Here is a 16876-nt window from a genome sequence, read left to right as displayed (position 1 = left end):
TCAGTTCTTGCAGAGTATTGGGAATGGTGGCGATGCCTGGAGCTTGAACCCAAGGTCTAAGTGGCCCTTGGAAGTTCAAACAGCATGCTGCCCAGCTCTGCTGAGGGAATGATGCTCTCTCTTCATGCGTGAACCAAAATAATCTCAGCTACAGTTAATTGTCTTCCAGCTGGTCGCAGTTCCCTGAGCTGCCTGGGAGCTCTGTCCGGGGATTAACCTGTAAAAGCTCAGGTCGCTCACTGAGAAACCCTCGCTCCTCATGCGTGCCGTGGTGTGGGGTAGTGCCCAGGGCTCTGCTTCCCTCCCAGGGATGCACAGGAAAGCCACCTCAATCTGGCTCTTTCTTAACCTAACAAGGAGAACAGCCCTACAGTTTTTCAACCTCTGTCATGACTTGGACAGTTGGCTGTTGGATGTTTTTTACTGTGACACCCCTAGGAATTGCAGAGTAAGATTACCAGGACATCTAGAGAAATGGCTGAACTCTTTTGGTATTATCACATGCATAGTGTGTTTGCAACCAGGTTTGCACTTTCCACACTAGAAAAAGTATTTTCATGATCTAAAGTATCTATCTGTAGGCTACTTGAAAAAGTAAATTCATGAAGAAAGCCTTTCAACTTTGGTGAGAAAACAGAGTTAATGTCTAGCTCCACCCCTAGATGAGTTGGTGAGGGTTTACAAAAGTCAGTTGCACAAATGAGTTAAAAATAAAGTGGTGGCTGGAGATGGGGTGCAAAAAAATCAGGACTACAGGCTATTGAAATACTTTTTGTGTCTCATAACAGGAACGGGCTAGATGAGAACATTAAATTATAGTTAAATTCTTTAAGTAAGAATGTTTATAGTTGTATTGCGATAATTCTTGTGAGCCTGATTTGTTTTTGTCCCTTAACATGTTTAACCAACTTTGTGGCAGTAAAAGACAAGTTATACTGAAGCTGTGTTCTTTGAGCTGCTTGCATTTTTCCCACAAAAAGAGTCTTTGGAGCCTTTCGACTCAATTTCCAAGCGAAATACCAGATTAGATAATTAGGGAAAATACATGTAGAAAATTTAAGTTGGCAAATGAGGACAGCCCTAGTACAATATTTTTACCAACTTAAATATCTGAAGTTGCAGCTATTTGGTTTAGCTTAGAATACTTCTAAAATGAGAGACCAAGAAGCAATAATACTTCCACAATACATAGAGGGTTCTGAATAGGCAATTTGTTTTTTCTGTAAATCAGAACATTATAGTTAGCACGCACTATAGCTTCCCACTGGGTGCAAAGGAAAGAAAAAAAAAAAGCCCAAACAAGCAGATACAAAGCATTTTTAAGCAGTGTTCAAGGTGATATATTGCCTGCTTGAAATGACGTGTTTGTACATTGCAGGGTTGGGCCAGTACCACCTCTCACTTATAATTTGAAAGTCTCTCTTAGTTATTTTCACTCTGTTCCATGTAAGACAGAGCTATTTTGAAGCCTTGTGGAAAACAAACAAACAAACAAAAAATCACTGTAAGGTAACCATCCAGCATGAAATTGTAACAGTGTTTGGAAAAGAAACTCAGAAGATCTCTCTCTCAAAGCCCATTCAATCAAGCTTTACTTGGAGCTGCTTTTAAGTACTCTTCTACTGGAACGGCAGAAACTCCTTCATGCCAGCTCTGAAGCCAGATGTGCTCAATGTTCATTTTCATGAAGAACCACTCATAGCTATGAGGCCACTTTCTTATCACCAGGTGCCTGGAAGGACAAAAAAGAATAAATAAAAGATGTGCCAAATTACATGCCTAATCTGCTTTTTTTTTTTTTCCTTTAGTCTAGTGTGCTCATCCAGAATGAAACCTGAGATCTGAGAGTCACCACCAGTCATGTTTTCTGCCTTGCCTTGAAATAAGGTTGGTGATGTTCCACACCTCTGTCTGGCAAGAACTACAGCTTAAGGCAGTCAGTGAACAATATCTTCCCCTGTCACAGAACCTCCTCTTTAAAGACAGATGTTGTTTGGTCTCCAGTAGGTAAAAACAGTTAGAGGAGATTCTCTGAACATGTGTCAAGGTCGTGTTTGTACCTGTTCAAAGGAGACTGTGTTCTGTAAATATCATCTCTTTGGTAACAGTCGTGGTGTGTCAGGAGAATTAATAAAACCAGCTATCAGACAGAGCATGGTCCCTTCAAGCTATCACCTGCTAGAGCCTTCTCATCCTGTATTTCTGTCTCTTTTCTTTGGCCTCTCCTTACCACTAGCTCAACAAGACCATCCCCACCAGCAGTGTTGGCTGGAGTTGCCTGGTCCCTAAGCCCCTGCAGGTGCGTCTGCAGAGGATGCTGTGGGAGCTCATGTATGGATTGGATACAACAGCTCGAGCCACAGCGTTCACAAGAGCTGGGACCATTACTGGGTAAGGCATCAGAGAAGACTCAAGCCTTGACACAGCAGCTCTGTCACTGCCTGTAGGCTCTGGAGAGGGTAGGCTCTGGGGATGCTGGTCCCTGTCTTTTTGCATTTCTCATGGAAATTTTCTTGCAGAGTTGAGATGGTGGCTTTCGCTGTGAATGTGTAAAGGTTGGCTTTCTTTGTCCTGTTTGGAAGCAAGGCCTTGGTCTTTGTGTGCTCAAGGAGATCGGGTTTTGGATGATTTTGCCTCCTTGCTTACAAAGGCGATGAACTTTGGGGCACCTTGTGTTTCCACCATGCTTTTAACCCCCTGCTCAGTGTGTGCCAGTAGAGGCAGAGCGTAGCCAAATGGTGCATCTCCTGTGCAGCTGAACTGGGGGGTGGCCCTTTGCTACCTCTCTGTAACCACAGCTTCTCCACAGCAAGATAGTCTAGAGGCTGCTATTGGAAGTCTAAGGTGGAGCAGCTCCTGTGCTTGCTGGACTCTGCCCCAGCTCAGCGTCCTGCTGACCACCCCGACCTGGCCACTTGTTGCAGGGGGAAGTCCTCTCCCCCTGCAGAGGACTCTGCAGAGGAGGCAGTTGATTTGATGACCTTTGGGGATTTCCCACTCTGAGATGTCTTTCTGAGCACCTGCTACCGTGTCAGGAAATGGCTCTGGCCACCGCTGACACCGGTGATCCCACCATGTCAGTCTCACTTCTGCTCCTCAGTGGCTGAGCAGCTGCTGCTGAGGCACTGGTGGACCCTGGCTCATGTAATAATCCAATTTCTGCAAAGTTTGTAGAAAAGGTTTGTGTGCCAATACAACACCCATCTGTCCCTGGTCCCATTTTTTGCTATTGATGGAGAGGCTCCAGTAACTCTCTGTCACGCTGTCAGCATCTCTTGAGCCACCTGTGGGCATCTCAGGGGGTGTTGCTGACAGAATTTAGGATTTTTTTTTTGGCATATTTTTGAGCAAAGGCAAGCACTGACATTACCCCCCATTGGGTATACGATTTCTCTGTTGAGCTGTTCCCAGATGCTCCTCTCCCTTTGGCTCCAGAAGACTGTGGTCCACCAGAGATGGAGGCCACCAGAGATGGCGGCCTTGAAGGCTTATATTGAGGGTGGTTTAGCTCAGGGTTTTATTCAACACTCCACTTGCCTCTAACAGCAGTGTCTGCTCTTCCACACAGTTGGCCACTGTCATCCCTGTGACCACCCAGCCTCTTTGGCAGCTGCCCAGGGGTTTTGCCCTGAGGGCTCCCTCCAACAGTTGCAGCGTATACATTTATTTCTTCCAGAGCATCTGAAAAAAGCAAAGGCTGCTTACAGACACGACACAGATCGACGCTGGGCATTGCAGCTGGGGACTGCATTTGGTTGTCCTGTGAACATCTTTGTTTGGTGCAGCCCTCTTTCTGTGCTGGACCACCATTACCTGGGCCTGTACACAATGGATTTGGCCCGCCATTTTGTCTGCAGCTTCCTCATTCCCTCAGGATTGCCCCTGTTGTTCACGTTAAAACCTGTTCACCCAGATCCCTCCCAGCAGGACAGAGAGAACATTATGTCTGGTCCATGCTGGTTCCCAGCACGTCCCAGTTTCCCCTCAGTATTTGATTCACTGGGCAGGGTACGGCCCGGAGGATCATCCCTGTCAGCCAGTGTTGGAGGTGCACGTCCCGGCTAAAGTTCAGGCTTTTGATGCCTGTTAGTTACACTGATAAAAACGGGTCCCACTGGAGGGTGTGGGGGCACGCCCTGGGTGTGGGGTGGATGGTGTTAGGGTTGTGCTTGTATCTGTTCACAGGAGGCTGTGTTCTGTAAACGTTATGGCTTCGGTAGCAGTTGTGGTGGTATGTCAGGAGAGGTCATAAAACCAGCTAGCAGGTGGGGCACAATCTCTTCAAGCTACCGTCTGCTACAGCCTTCATGTCCTGTATTTCTGCCTCTTCTCTTGGGCCTGCCCTGGCAGCACGCTCATTTATTCTCCGGTGTAGCTCTGTTGAAGGTGTCAAGAACTGCAGCGCTGGGAAGCATGCTACAAATTGTCTCATTTCTACATTGCGAAGTTTCCAGGAGATGAGAGCTGATGAATTTTGTTTCCAAACCATGAGGTCTGGCCTCACAGAAGCCCACAGGCTTCATCCTGCAAATGGGTGTGACATAGTGCCCAAAGGTAGCTGCTCTGTCTCTTGCTAAGGGACTGCGGGTAATGAGTACTACTTGTCCTGAGGTGGGATGGATTTCTACATGTAGTGTCCCACTTAACCAATGCACCCTGTATTTATGGAATCTCTCCTTACAGCCACGATTACAAAACACATGGTCTACTGGAGTCTTAATATTTACCAACTGTGTTTCCACAGTTCATTACCTCAACAGTTAAAAGGAGCTTGCGAAGCTCTGCCTGTAGTTCCAGGCCAACATCCTCTGTGGCCCCAAAGTAAAGATCAGGCTTGTTGCTTCTCAGGTTTTCTGTACCAAGTGGCTGCATCTATATATTTGTCTCAAAACTGCAGGCTGTACGATACTATATGCATATCACATACAGACCTAGAAAACATTGCTTGCTTGGCAAATTCCGTTTCCTCTGGAGGCACCGTGACCATCTGTCCTGTGAGAGTCAGTCTGGCACACCTTGGATCCTCCGGATTGACTACATTTTTTCTGTGCACAGAGAAAAATGCTCATGTAATAGCTTGTCTTCTTAGCTTTTGAGATATACAAATACAAAAAGAGGCAGTATTTTCTCACACTGTGCAGGTCTTTCCTACACTCAGCTGTAACGGTCAGGGGGATTGCTGAAGAAATACCTGAGAAACCTCTACTGTAGAGATTTGCTTAATCTTAATTCATACTCTTAAAAACTGCATTAATATATATAATTTAAAAATCTGAAAATGACAGTTTTTTCCAGACCTATGGACAGCCCTGAATTCAGGATTCCGAAGAGAATTAGTGAGATGATTAATAAGTATGTGTATATGTATTTGCATGTAATTTTTCTTTCTGCCTACCCTGGAAACTCAGTTCTTGTTCATTTTTACCCATTTTTCAACTGCTTTACATTGCTTTTCTTCACACACACACACACAAAGAGTCAAGTAAAGTCTATTAAAAAAAAAATCAACTGCCTTCATCCTTCAAACTGAGACAGAATAGGTACTTGTTGCTTTTTGGCTCTTTCTATACAGTAATAATAAATAACTCCCATTAGTAGCTGTGGGACAACTGCTGACTCTGAGGTTTACAATACAATGATATAAATCATGAGTAAACTGACAAATTGCAAAAAAGTTTCAGGCAATGACTGCAATGGCCTGATCCCGAGACGTGCTGAGCAGCCCCAAGGTCCTTTGCCAGCACATTGAGACTGCTCAGCATTGCCCAGGACTGTGTCCCCACGTAAGAACATAAGCCCTGAAAACTACATTAGGAAACAAAGATTGCATTTCTTGTTCTCCGTGTTTTAATCTGAAGCAGCGAATCACAGTAAATTACATCTCATCTGTGTGCAATTTTACGTAAAGATCTCTGCTTGAGCCCTTTAGCCTCAACTGTGTGCAATCTGCAGTGGCTTTTTTTTTGGTTGTTTTAACTCTCAATATGTGCCTATTGCATGCAGGAAACATATGGGCATCCTCCTGCAGCTAATTTAACACCTGCAGATTCCCCACAGATGGTTATGAAAGACCGTGTAGCTTACTGGATAAAGTGTCTGCTTTTATAGATAGGACCAGGAACAGAAATACGCAAGGAAATACAACAGGCTGATTGATACTCGGCTATGCCCAGTAAGCACTTGGCACAGTCCGTAGCCTGAGCTCCAAAGAGCCATTTGCAGTCACATCATCTCTGGGATGTTTTTTCAGCATCCTGTTCGGTCTGGAGCTGCCATTCTCTGAAGGTGGTGCTCAGCGTAATGATGCCTGGACAAACCCCACTCATACTTTTTTTTCCTCTACTGTGCTTTCTGCACAGGAGGAAGGGCGGCCGCCAAGGATCAAGCTCAGTCTTTTTGTTCGCATCAATAAATAATGGTCTGATTTTCTCCAGCACATTTTATTATTATTATTATTATTATTATGAAGTAGCAAATGGTGCTTTGAGTACCTGAAAATCCGCATTGCCTGCCCGGACACTGGGTTTAATTCTCCCAGCATATATTTGCAGTAGAAACTTGTCTACAGGGCCGCCTTGGCGTGTTGTAGATCAACACTAGCTCGCACCGCATGCTGACGATGCAGTTTCACATCCTGCTTACAGTGGTCCCAGCCTGTCCCATCCTGAGCAGTGCGGCTCCGTGACCCAGTGACACCCGTGCTCCCTCTCACTTCTCATCTGGGTGCTGCGGGGCCATTCAGTCTGCGTGACCCCTCGGGCAACCGACCCGTCAAAACAAGAATAAATATCAGGATCATTATGACTAAAATGAGGGAGGAGATGGTCATGTGTGATGGGGACAGGGTGCCATTTAAGACCTGATGAAGCTACAGATAAGACTGCACCTTATGGCATTTCAGGTTAAAGGTGACCTGACGTAAAAGCTGGCTCTGGCACTGCACCGGCTGCAGGGTACCACTCTCTGGGGTGCCTCGAGGCAAAAAAAAAGTAACCCAGTTTATAAAAAAGAGGGAAAATTTTCCCCCAGGTTTAATTCCTAGAGCTCATGCCAAGGGGCAGGATCCTGTCCTGCACAGAGACACAGGGGAGGGGCAGACCTGCCCCTTTTTTATGGTTCCAGATGAAGGTGGCGTCCTCCCCTTTGGAAGCGGGATACGCTGCCCACTGAAAGGCACTCTCCGTGGGAATCAGCTCGCCCACAGCAGAAGGGTGAGCTGATCCCACACACAGATCAGGACCTGCAAGTCCAGCAGCTAGGGCAGTGCAGAGTCTTAAAGTCCATTTGAGTCATCCTGACCTACTGCTGCTTCGTGCTTAATCTCGGTACTTCATCAGTCTTACAAATACGGAAGGGGACTTCTCCCTCGCCAAGCTGCAGTTCAGGCGCTTGTTTTCAGCTGATAACCCTTTATCTCTATTTACGAAACCATTTCCTCCAGAGCCTAACAGCACCATAAACAACTGAAAGCTGGGAGAAGCACGAGTACCTGCAGCCACCTTTGCCTGGTACAGCTCCTAGGCAGGATGGTGCTAATTACTTTCAGGGAGGAACTAGAAAGGGGTTGTTATTAAAGGATGTCTTCGTTTCACACAGCGGATCAAGGAGATAAATTCGGGTGTGGTCATTTGGTGAGGCATTTTGGGTTGACACCTCCTCAGATGAGAATTACTCGATCATTTTGTGCAAGTCCTCATTTATTCTACAAGCGTCCTTGCTGATTTTTGAGTAGGCAATTGGCTTGGCACTGCTGCTCTTGGGTTGTGGATGCTGCCTTCCGCTGTCGAGAGGTTTTTCACCTGATAGGAGTGTCAGATGTGGCTCTTCCCTGATTTACAGGAAAAAAAAAAAAAACAACAACCTGCTCTCCACATGTTCAGCTGATGACAATACAGCCATATCTGAAATCTTATTATTTAATTTATTTTCCCGACTCCTTGTGTTTGCAGTTTTCTGTCTGTTACCCTCGTGAGTCAGGGCGTTACGCTAATTGACACACACGATGCCGTCACTCCCAGTAAAAGTTATTTGTACCAAACTCTGCACAATAGAAGATTATTTTTCTGGGAAATAAGGCAATCAAATTACTTGTTAAAACCTTGTGAGATGAAGTTTTGGATGAGCTCAGCAAAGGACGACGATACATTTGAATCTAGTACGCTGCGTTATTACTTTGTGGGCTTTGCATTTAGCACTGGCTCTTACCATGGGCTTTTTGTTTCAGAATAGTGACCTTGCACTCTCATCTTACATTACCATTACTATTTTCATTATCAAAGGAGACCGTCATATTCTGAAAGAAATCTGTTTCTTCATCATTTCTGGCGTAGGATTTCCTTAATAATGTGTGATAACTTTATAGTCTCTAAACTGTCAAAGATCCCTAAAGTTACTTCTAAAAGTTCAATCGCTTCTAACTGTATTGTGAACAGGTCTTGAATTTTCATTGGTGCTACTGATGTAACTAACCTAAACACAGGCTTTGTTTCCTAGGAGTAAAGGGATATAGCTCATGTTTTTACTAAAGACATTACAGGGATCTCAAGGATAAATAGGTGTATTTACTAAAATATTCCTCCTTCGTATCTGTAGAGGTCTAGTCATGCATTTGCTAGTTATTTCTTGCCTTCTGTCTAAATAAATACATATTCAGCTCTCAGTCCTTGGGTTTGTCTTGGTTGGCACAAGGACAAGAAGGTGTGCAGAAAAAATGGCTTTACATAAAATTTGGGGGCATGGAGGAGGAAACCCTCGAGGGCTTCTAAGGCCCTGGGAAGAGAATCAGGTCCTCAGTAGCCCTGGAGAGGATTTCATGAAGGCTACGGTAAGATGTGAACTGAGGGGAGGAGAAAGTAGGGAACCATTGTAGGAGACAAATCAATAGGGAACACATTTATTTATTTATGCTGATATGAAATACATACACTTTGTTGCAGAAGTTAACTGAAGCCAGATGACAGTGGAGGAGGATTCAGCTTATGCATTTTATAAGAACACGATGCATTAAGAGAGCTTCTCTTAATTATTCATCTGATTGGTGAAGAGAGAATTGATCACCTCCGTTCCTCTGCTTGGTGAGCAAACTTCATATGCAAAGTCTGACCCATTCTGGGCAGTTGTCTCTTCTGGGCATCTGCAGCTGGCCTACAAAGTACCATCTTACCAAGGTGCCAGCTTTACTGAGCTTATGGACAAGCCTGTGTCCAAGCGAAATTTGTTTCCTGACAGTGATGGGGAGCATGCTGCTGATGAACACGCCCCGCTTACTCTACTGCTCACCACTTCTGCACTTTCTGAGTCATGGTTCAAGAGCGGTTCAGGGTAAAGACTGCCACCTACTCATTAAATTGTTTATTACACCAGCCATCTCGTAGATTTTAATTAGAAGGTTCCTGCACCAAAACCATCTAAGTGCAGATCCGATGAACGTACAATTCAGGCTGATGCAGTTAAATTGGCTCACAAGGTGATGATGTTGGGACTTTGTTAGGACTCCCTTCCACAGCTGAGATCTCTAGATCCCTGCTTTGACATTCAATGCCCTGTCCCTTGGTTTCGCTGGGTATTCATCTTCATCCTTGGCTTCTGCAGTCCATTAGTGAGCTGAAACAGATCTGGCACAGATCAGCAGTAAAAGCAAAAGAAGAGTTCAGGAATCACTCAATAAGGAGAATCAAGTGTCCCTGAGAAGGAATCGCTAGGAAGAAGGTGGGAGGGCTCAGTGGTGCTCCAGGGACTGGTGGAGGAAGCAGAGACGTATGGATGGGAATCTCTCATCCTCCCCAGCTTGCTTTTCCCACTGAGGAGCTGCCATCCTCCTCCTCCTCTCCCCTGAGGAGACAGGACCTTCCATCCTTCCATGAAAAAATGTTACTTTACTTTTCTACTTTTAAGCAGAAAGAAGAGAGAAGTTGTAAAAGAGCCTTCTCTATTGCAGAAAGGGAGAGTCAGGAGCCAAGAAGAGAGCCCTATTTCTACTCTGGCTACTTTAAAGCACCTCATCTGTGGCGTAAGGGCAATGGGTGTCCACACACCCTCACCTCTCCTGCAGCAGTAGCCCCGTGGCCATACGAAGCCATGCCATTTGGAGGTGGGGACTGGCTGAGCCCTGCTGCCTCCCACTGACTCAAGGCAGGGACTCTGTCACCCTGTAAAGGACCTCTGTTCCTCGTGCCCCAAAATAGGAAATAACCAGAAAGTAACTAGGATGGCACCATAGGTTTTTTTTGTCCTTTTTTATCCATTTATATGAAGGAATGGAAGAAACGTTATGTCCTTTGAGAATTATTGTACAGCGCATATAATTTTGATTATTAAATGTCATTAGTTTTCAAAAGCCAGTTTTCCTCCTCGTTCATTTTATTGTCTCCTCACTAACTGTCTCTGAGGCAGACAGAGCGTATCGCTGCTGCTAATCTGCGTGGCACAAACGTCAAACAAAATCTCCGCTGAAAGCAATTTCATAATCTGAAAAGCTGTTGCTGGCCTTCAGCTGGATATGGCTGAGCAGTTTTGCCCTGCCCTGCTCTGACTTTGACAAGAATATCTTTATCAGCTGTGTCTGAGAGCCAGCAAAGAGAGTTAAAAGGCATCTTGGCTTTTGGAAGAGCTGCCTTGGGAACTGAAGAGTGCTGGTACAATGGCTCTTCTGCACTGAAGGGAGTCGGTCTTCACAGCCTACCTGTCTGAAAGTTTTAGGTCATTTTGCTGTTCCTAGAAGATAATAATTTCTAGATTGTTTTAATTATAATTTATTACATCAAGTCAGTCTCTTTGTCTATCTTTGTTCACAGTAACAACTCATTTCTTTAGCTGAACTGCATGTTTGAGACAGGAAGGTTTTATATAGTTTAACCACAGACAATTCACAGGAAAAAAGAAAAAAGAAAGAATCACAGCATCAGCTATTTCTGTAAGCAAACTCAGAGAAACACATATTAGTGCTCTAGACAGGGATTTTGGGAAGTTGGTTATTTAAGCATACAGGGATAAAAAAAAACAGTAATTTAGAGCTGTATTGTGTGCATTGGGTCATGATGATAGTAGGTTTCGTGTTTGACTTTCTAATTTGGTATCTTCCTGAATTTTTAAATACAGATTTTTCAGGAACTGCTCCTGACATAATTATTTGCATATGACTAAAGAGGACCAATACAAATACCAGGAATAGAAACATGTCTGTGTCACAGAAACAGGAGGTGGATCTCAACTCCTCAAAAAACGCGGGACGGATGTCTGGATTCAGCCATCGTCTTCTGCACGCGTAGTTTCTCCTTGCGTGAAGGCACACCACCACATTTCCTTGTTTTATTCATCCTTGATTTATCCATCCTTGGTTTATCCATCCTGAAATTAATTGCCTGTTTTCCAGCCTGAACTGTAACGAGGCAGGCCCAGGAGCTTACTTGGAAAGAGAGATCCTCTGAGCAGCTTGTGTGTTGGGAAATCCATTCAGAACAATCGCCCCTCTATTCTTTACTGCAGGGTTCGGTCTTGTTCCCTCTGAAATCCGTAAGAATAGGACTCAATCTTTTCAGTTTTTATGTGGAATAAGCATGCCAGCTCGGTCTATTTATAGCCCTGAACCATTTCATTTTTCTTGCCTCTGTTACCCATTTATCAGCCGTCAGATCAGTGGCTAACTAACCCTCTCTGTAGGCCAAGCATCAGAGGGGGTCTGCAGGGAGGCACAGCTCGTCTCCCCCTGGGAAATGGAAATCTCTGGGTGAGAGAGGAGGAACCCAGGCTGGAGCTGCCACAGCATCACGTCCTGCAACTGCTGCCTATCCCAATGCATCGCCGCTCTCTTTCTTTCGTTATTAAAAGTTAGTTTTGTACTGGCTGGGGCTTTGCAAATTTTCTCTCCAGCTGATTAAACACTGAGGCTGGAAAACCAAAAAGGCCGCCCTAGACTCCTCACAGCCCCACGAGTGGGGAATATTTATTGTCCAGGTTTGAAACTTGAGCATGTGCTGAAACAAAACAAATGAAATTCGCTACTAAATAAACTTAATATCAAGCTGATGTACGGGCACACAGGCCACTTGATTAGATACAAGGCTATTGAAATGTCAGCTGTGTTTTCTTTCTAAAGGCCAGAGATTTCTTCTGTATGCAATAGGTCAGAAGCATGTTTCAGAAGAGTGCCAAGTGCTCCCAAGAGCACTGACTACAGGCATCAAACAGCTTTCAGTTATTTTAATTCTTACAACCCAGGGTAGGTTAATAATGAAATTCTTATAAAATTCTACCTGAAAGCAGGCTGCAGGGCCAAATTCATTGCTGGCATACAAGGACGCGAATTTTCTCACGTAGAGCGTTATTCATTTAGCTATTTTGCCTGCTTATTTTGGAACCAAAACAATTAATGTTGCCCTTGCCCCAGAGAAAATTCGGGTATTAGAAAATATAAATGACACTTCCCTTTGTGACAAAATCTCCACGGGTGCTGTCCTAATAACTAGCACAGTCCGAGGTCTGCCAGAATAACAGGTCTGGCCTCTCGTTTCGCCTGAGTAAAGAGAAAGAAACCTGCTGGACAAAAGCTAAGCCACCACACGAAACCCCGCACTGTGGATGTTCCCTGTGAGGCTGCTCTCCTAGCTTAAAACGTAAACTCATTTCTGACCCTGGTTACATAGGGAAGAAGAAAGTTAAGCTCGCAGTGCCTGCATGCTTGCTGACTGTGAGACGGCCCCAAAGCCTTCTCGCTTTGCCAGCTATCAAAAATGCAAACAGCAGCTCGCCAAATGCCCCAGCTTTTCACTCTCTTTATCTGGTATTTTCTCCTTTAATGCCAACCAACATCTGTGGCAGGCAAGAACTCCAGAAATAATTAAAACCAAACTGCACGTAATGATGAAATAAATAATGCAAAGAGCAGTGATTTGACTCCACATCTCTGTGCTCAGTTCAGCGGTGAGCTCAATATTTAGAGTACAGTTACATGCAGGAATGGGGGCGGCCTATTTTCCCTCACCTTCTCCTCTCCCCTCTCCTTCGTGCTCCTCTGGCTTTTGGTGAGCTGCTGCAAGTTGCTAACCCAGCAGAAACCTAATCCGGCAAAATAAAAAAAAAAAAAAGGAAGAGGTTTCTGGTAGGTTAGAGATAAAGCAGCCCCCTCGATGGCCACAGGAGGGGTGGGACTGGCTGGCCGGGAGCAGCACCAGGCATGGGACAGGCAGAAGGACCAGCAGAAAATGGGATTGCCATCACTGGGTTAATTCTCTTCAGCTTTGTATTTGAACTCGAGGTCAGACAAATCCCAGAGCTGATGGAAGAGAAGGACGGAGGCAGCATGTGACCAGTCCAAGGGAGGGAGGGACCACAGGGATGTGGCCACTGGTAATTAGTGTGGCCTCAGCTGTCTTGGCAATACAGGGGTTAGCTGCCTGGCAGTTGTTTGGGAAATTAATAGATGCTTAATAGGAAGACAGTGAATAAATACTCTTGAAAGGTTGTGATGTGTCTGACTTTCATATGTCTATAAGTCATGACTCATTTTGTTGGTGAACTGGCTCTTCCCAAACAGGTAAATCAGGCAGCAGTGTTGCTAAAATGTGAAAGGCAAAGACTTTCTAAAGCAGGTGTTTAAAGTCAGGGATGAAAGGCCACGCTTTGGAGCCTACATGGGTGTCTAACTTCCAGAAGTGCTCGTCACCAGCAGCCATCATCAATGGAAGCCGCTCTGAGCCTCTGAAAACAGGACATCTACGTAGGTGCTAGGGCACAGGGCTTAGCTTACAATTTTAAGCACCTGATGTAGATATTCCGCTCATTATTTGATAAAAGTGAAGAAGCTCAGAAGGCAGGAATAAGCTCCATTAGCCCTTTAGTAAAGACCTGATAAATTTAATTACGATTTGAAATGATTAACTCAAAATATTTAATGAAATAACTTTAATAAACAAACAGAACCCTTCTCATCTTAGCTTCACCACTCTGTTGACCTTCTCAACCACTCAGAGCTGAATTACCTCAGTAAGTGCTGTGATGAAGAGTACGTACTGGAGGTGACGCTGGGAGAGCCTTCCATTTACCATTCACTGTTTTCTTCCAGTTTTCAGCTTGCAGGCTTAGAAGTTGAGATGACCCAGCTGGGGGTTGTCTTGGGCGTAAGTCTGGGATCCGGCTCTTAAGACAAAACTCTCTTCTTTCCTTGGAGTATCAGCCAAGATCTGCTTTGTTAACAGAGTCCTGTCTGACAGAGTTTTGGTGTCACCTACCTCGTCGCGTAAAGAGGCCTTTGGAAATAGCGCTTCACACGAGGCCGACCCAGCCACGCTTGCCGCAGGTCTGACTGCAAACAAACACATGGCGCAGACGTGTCTCTTCCAAGGAGACAAGCATGGTGGGGAAAACTGTATGGTCTTTGAGTTTCCATACATACACTTTACACATGTGACACAAGATCCTCTTCTCGACCCTGGAGAGCTACAGCCCCACCAAGCCAACCAGCAGGGCCTCCAGAGCTGCTCAGCAGATCAAGGGTGTCTGCTTCACCTTGACTCCTACAGCCCTTGAAACTCTACTGACCTTACTGACCAGGTCGCCGTGGCCTGTAATTGGATCTCCAACACCTAGGTTTTATGTCAACACCTCCAAAAAGAGATCAAAGTTTGGGCATGCTAACGTGCAAGTTGAAGGCCTCTCCAGCTGTTGATGCTGATACTTAGGTGATACTACTTGGGTATCTATTACTACTTCTGCTTTTCTTTAAGATGTTTTACTGGGTAACTTACTGCAAAACAAACCCAAGAGGAGCCTGTAGCTGATGGTGAGAGACAAAAATAAGAACAGGACAGTGAAGGTGGAGACCTGGCATAAAGCTGTCACTGTTTCATTCTGAGGTCTGTGTTTGTTCTCACCAAAGCTAGTACTGGACACACAACATTTCGTTACCTGCAAAAATTTCCATCCGTCTCTGGCAGGGTCAGAGAAGCTACAGGATCCTTCAGGAGATCCACCACAACATTATCCTTCAGCGTCACGTAGAAGAAAGGGATTCCAGTGCTGTTATTGACAGGACCATCGCTGATAAGCAAACAGTTCCCAAAGGGCATACCTTGGATCTGCAAAATCCAAAGACACATCTGCAAATCTGCAAAGTCCTAAGACACAATAGGGAAGACTTTTGTTTCCACTGAGCTTAAAGGAACTACCAAGTTCAAAATGCCACCAGCAACAATAAATATTTACTCCAAAAAAGGGCTGCTTCCTTCTCTCAAAGCAAAACGGAAACAGAGCTGAAGTTAGCCTCAATTCAGCCTGCTTTTTCCTCTAATTTTGCCTCCCCTGTTCGACACGACTCAGAATGTGATTCCATCAGTTTGCCAAGAGAGGGGGGAAGGCATTTCAGCCAGAATTGTGTTTCATGTCAAACTGCACGCCAGCTCGGCCACCTGGGAGGGAACCTCAGCCCTGGAAGGGGTGGCAGCCACCAACCTGTCCTGCCACACAGCGAGGAGCCAAGTCCTCAGCAAGTTCCCTCCCAGTCTCCGAGTTGTGTAAATAGCCAACGATGGATATAGCACATGCAAAAATGTCCTTACCCGGCAGGGACAAACATTAATATCCTCTGTAATGATTTATGTTCTTTACTATGCCTTTCATCCCGTTACAAATCACAAGGAGAGATACTTACTGAATTATGATTTTTGAAGTCTTCATGTATGTCTTCATGGTCAATTAGACGTTAAATAGTAAAATCATCAGCCGATATATTAATTCGATGTAACCGGTAAATCCTTCACAGCAAAATTAAATTATGAGTAGTTAATAAGAAAGCCCTGGCTGCTGTTATTACTTGGGCTGCTGATGTTTACACGCCTCTACAACTGGGAAGTTCCTGGTGTTGAGGAATGGTCCTTGTGTATACTGGTGGGCGCGCTGTAGGTTGTAATGGAGCTGCCTCACGCAGCAACTCCACATACCTGTTTGTCATTAAGAGTCACCGGGTGAAAAAGCAGCAGCTGTCAGTCGTATCGCAGGACATGCTCGCATTGCTTAAAAATCCTCGTTTGTTTGTTTTTTTTTTTTAATGAATGGTTAATTTGGAAGGGGCTCCCCGCCGGCGCTTCACAGACCTGTCCCAGCCCCAGCCCCAGCCCCGGCTGCTGGGGGGCGCCCGGCGGAGGAGGAGGAGGAGGGCGGACATCTCCGTGCGGGTCCCGGGCTCCCCCAGCTCCCCAGCCCCGGGGGTCTCTCCCCTCGCCCCGTACCTTTCTGGGGGCGGCCACGAAGCCCCAGGAGTTGTGGAGGGCGAGGAAGCGGCGGCAGCGCGGCCGAGAACATGGCGGAGGGGGCGGCCCCCAGCCCCAGGCACATCGCCGCTAAGCTGAGGCGGGGAGGCTCTGATCCCACAGCTCCTCCTCTTAAAACATGTCCTCATAACCCTTCATTGCGTTCGTAGAGTCACCAAGGTTGGAAAAGCCCTCCAAGATCATCTGGTCCAACCACCCCCCGCCACCAATGTCACCCACTAACCCATGTCCCCAAGCACCACGTCCAACCTCTCCTTGAACACCCCCAGGGACGGTGACTCCACCACCTCCCTGGGCAACCCGTCCCAGTGCAGATTATTGAAGGAGTCCAGGTTCAGCAGGAGACGGGGAGGAACAGATCTCACAGAAGACTCTGCCTTTCGCAATGCTCCCAGGTACATCTACCAGACCTCACCGTCTGTACCTGTGGAGGACAGGTCACCAGGTTGGTCTGTGTTAGTAACTGCTGCTCAGTCACCTCATGATCCTCAGAATCGCACCTCACAATCACAGAATTTCTAGGTTGGAAGAGACCTCAAGATCATTGAGTCCAACCTCTGACCTAACGCTAACAGTCCCCACTAAACCATTTCCCTAAGCTCTACATCTAAACG

At 45.7% G+C, this 16876-nt stretch overlaps 1 protein-coding gene and 1 long non-coding RNA gene across 3 annotated transcripts; both read right to left on the bottom strand.

Annotated features, from left to right (window-relative positions):
- Window positions 1-527: 527 nt before the first annotated feature.
- Window positions 528-16316, bottom strand: CREG2 (cellular repressor of E1A stimulated genes 2). The gene is made up of 4 exons (XM_084526861.1): window positions 16221-16316; window positions 14902-15071; window positions 4932-5045; window positions 528-1732 (listed from the first exon to the last, which is right to left on the bottom strand). Exons 2-4 carry the CDS (start codon window positions 15060-15062, stop codon window positions 1585-1587), a joined length of 423 nt encoding a protein of 140 aa, XP_084382987.1. The 5' UTR covers window positions 15063-15071; window positions 16221-16316; the 3' UTR covers window positions 528-1584.
- On the bottom strand, window positions 8884-14897 carry LOC311440253. 2 transcript variants are annotated; one of them, XR_014695282.1, is made up of 2 exons: window positions 13977-14897; window positions 8884-11972 (listed from the first exon to the last, which is right to left on the bottom strand). It is a non-coding gene; the product is annotated as an uncharacterized lncRNA (long non-coding RNA). The 2 variants fall into 2 exon arrangements; XR_014695283.1 differs by having other exon boundaries at window positions 8884-11502.
- Window positions 16317-16876: the final 560 nt, after the last annotated feature.

This window comes from Aythya ferina (assembly GCF_964211825.1).
Source record: "Aythya ferina genome assembly, chromosome: 1".
In the NCBI taxonomy this organism is placed as follows: Eukaryota; Metazoa; Chordata; class Aves; order Anseriformes; family Anatidae; genus Aythya; species Aythya ferina.
Note: the sequence above shows the minus strand (reverse complement) of the source record. Positions and strands in the feature narration are given on the sequence as shown.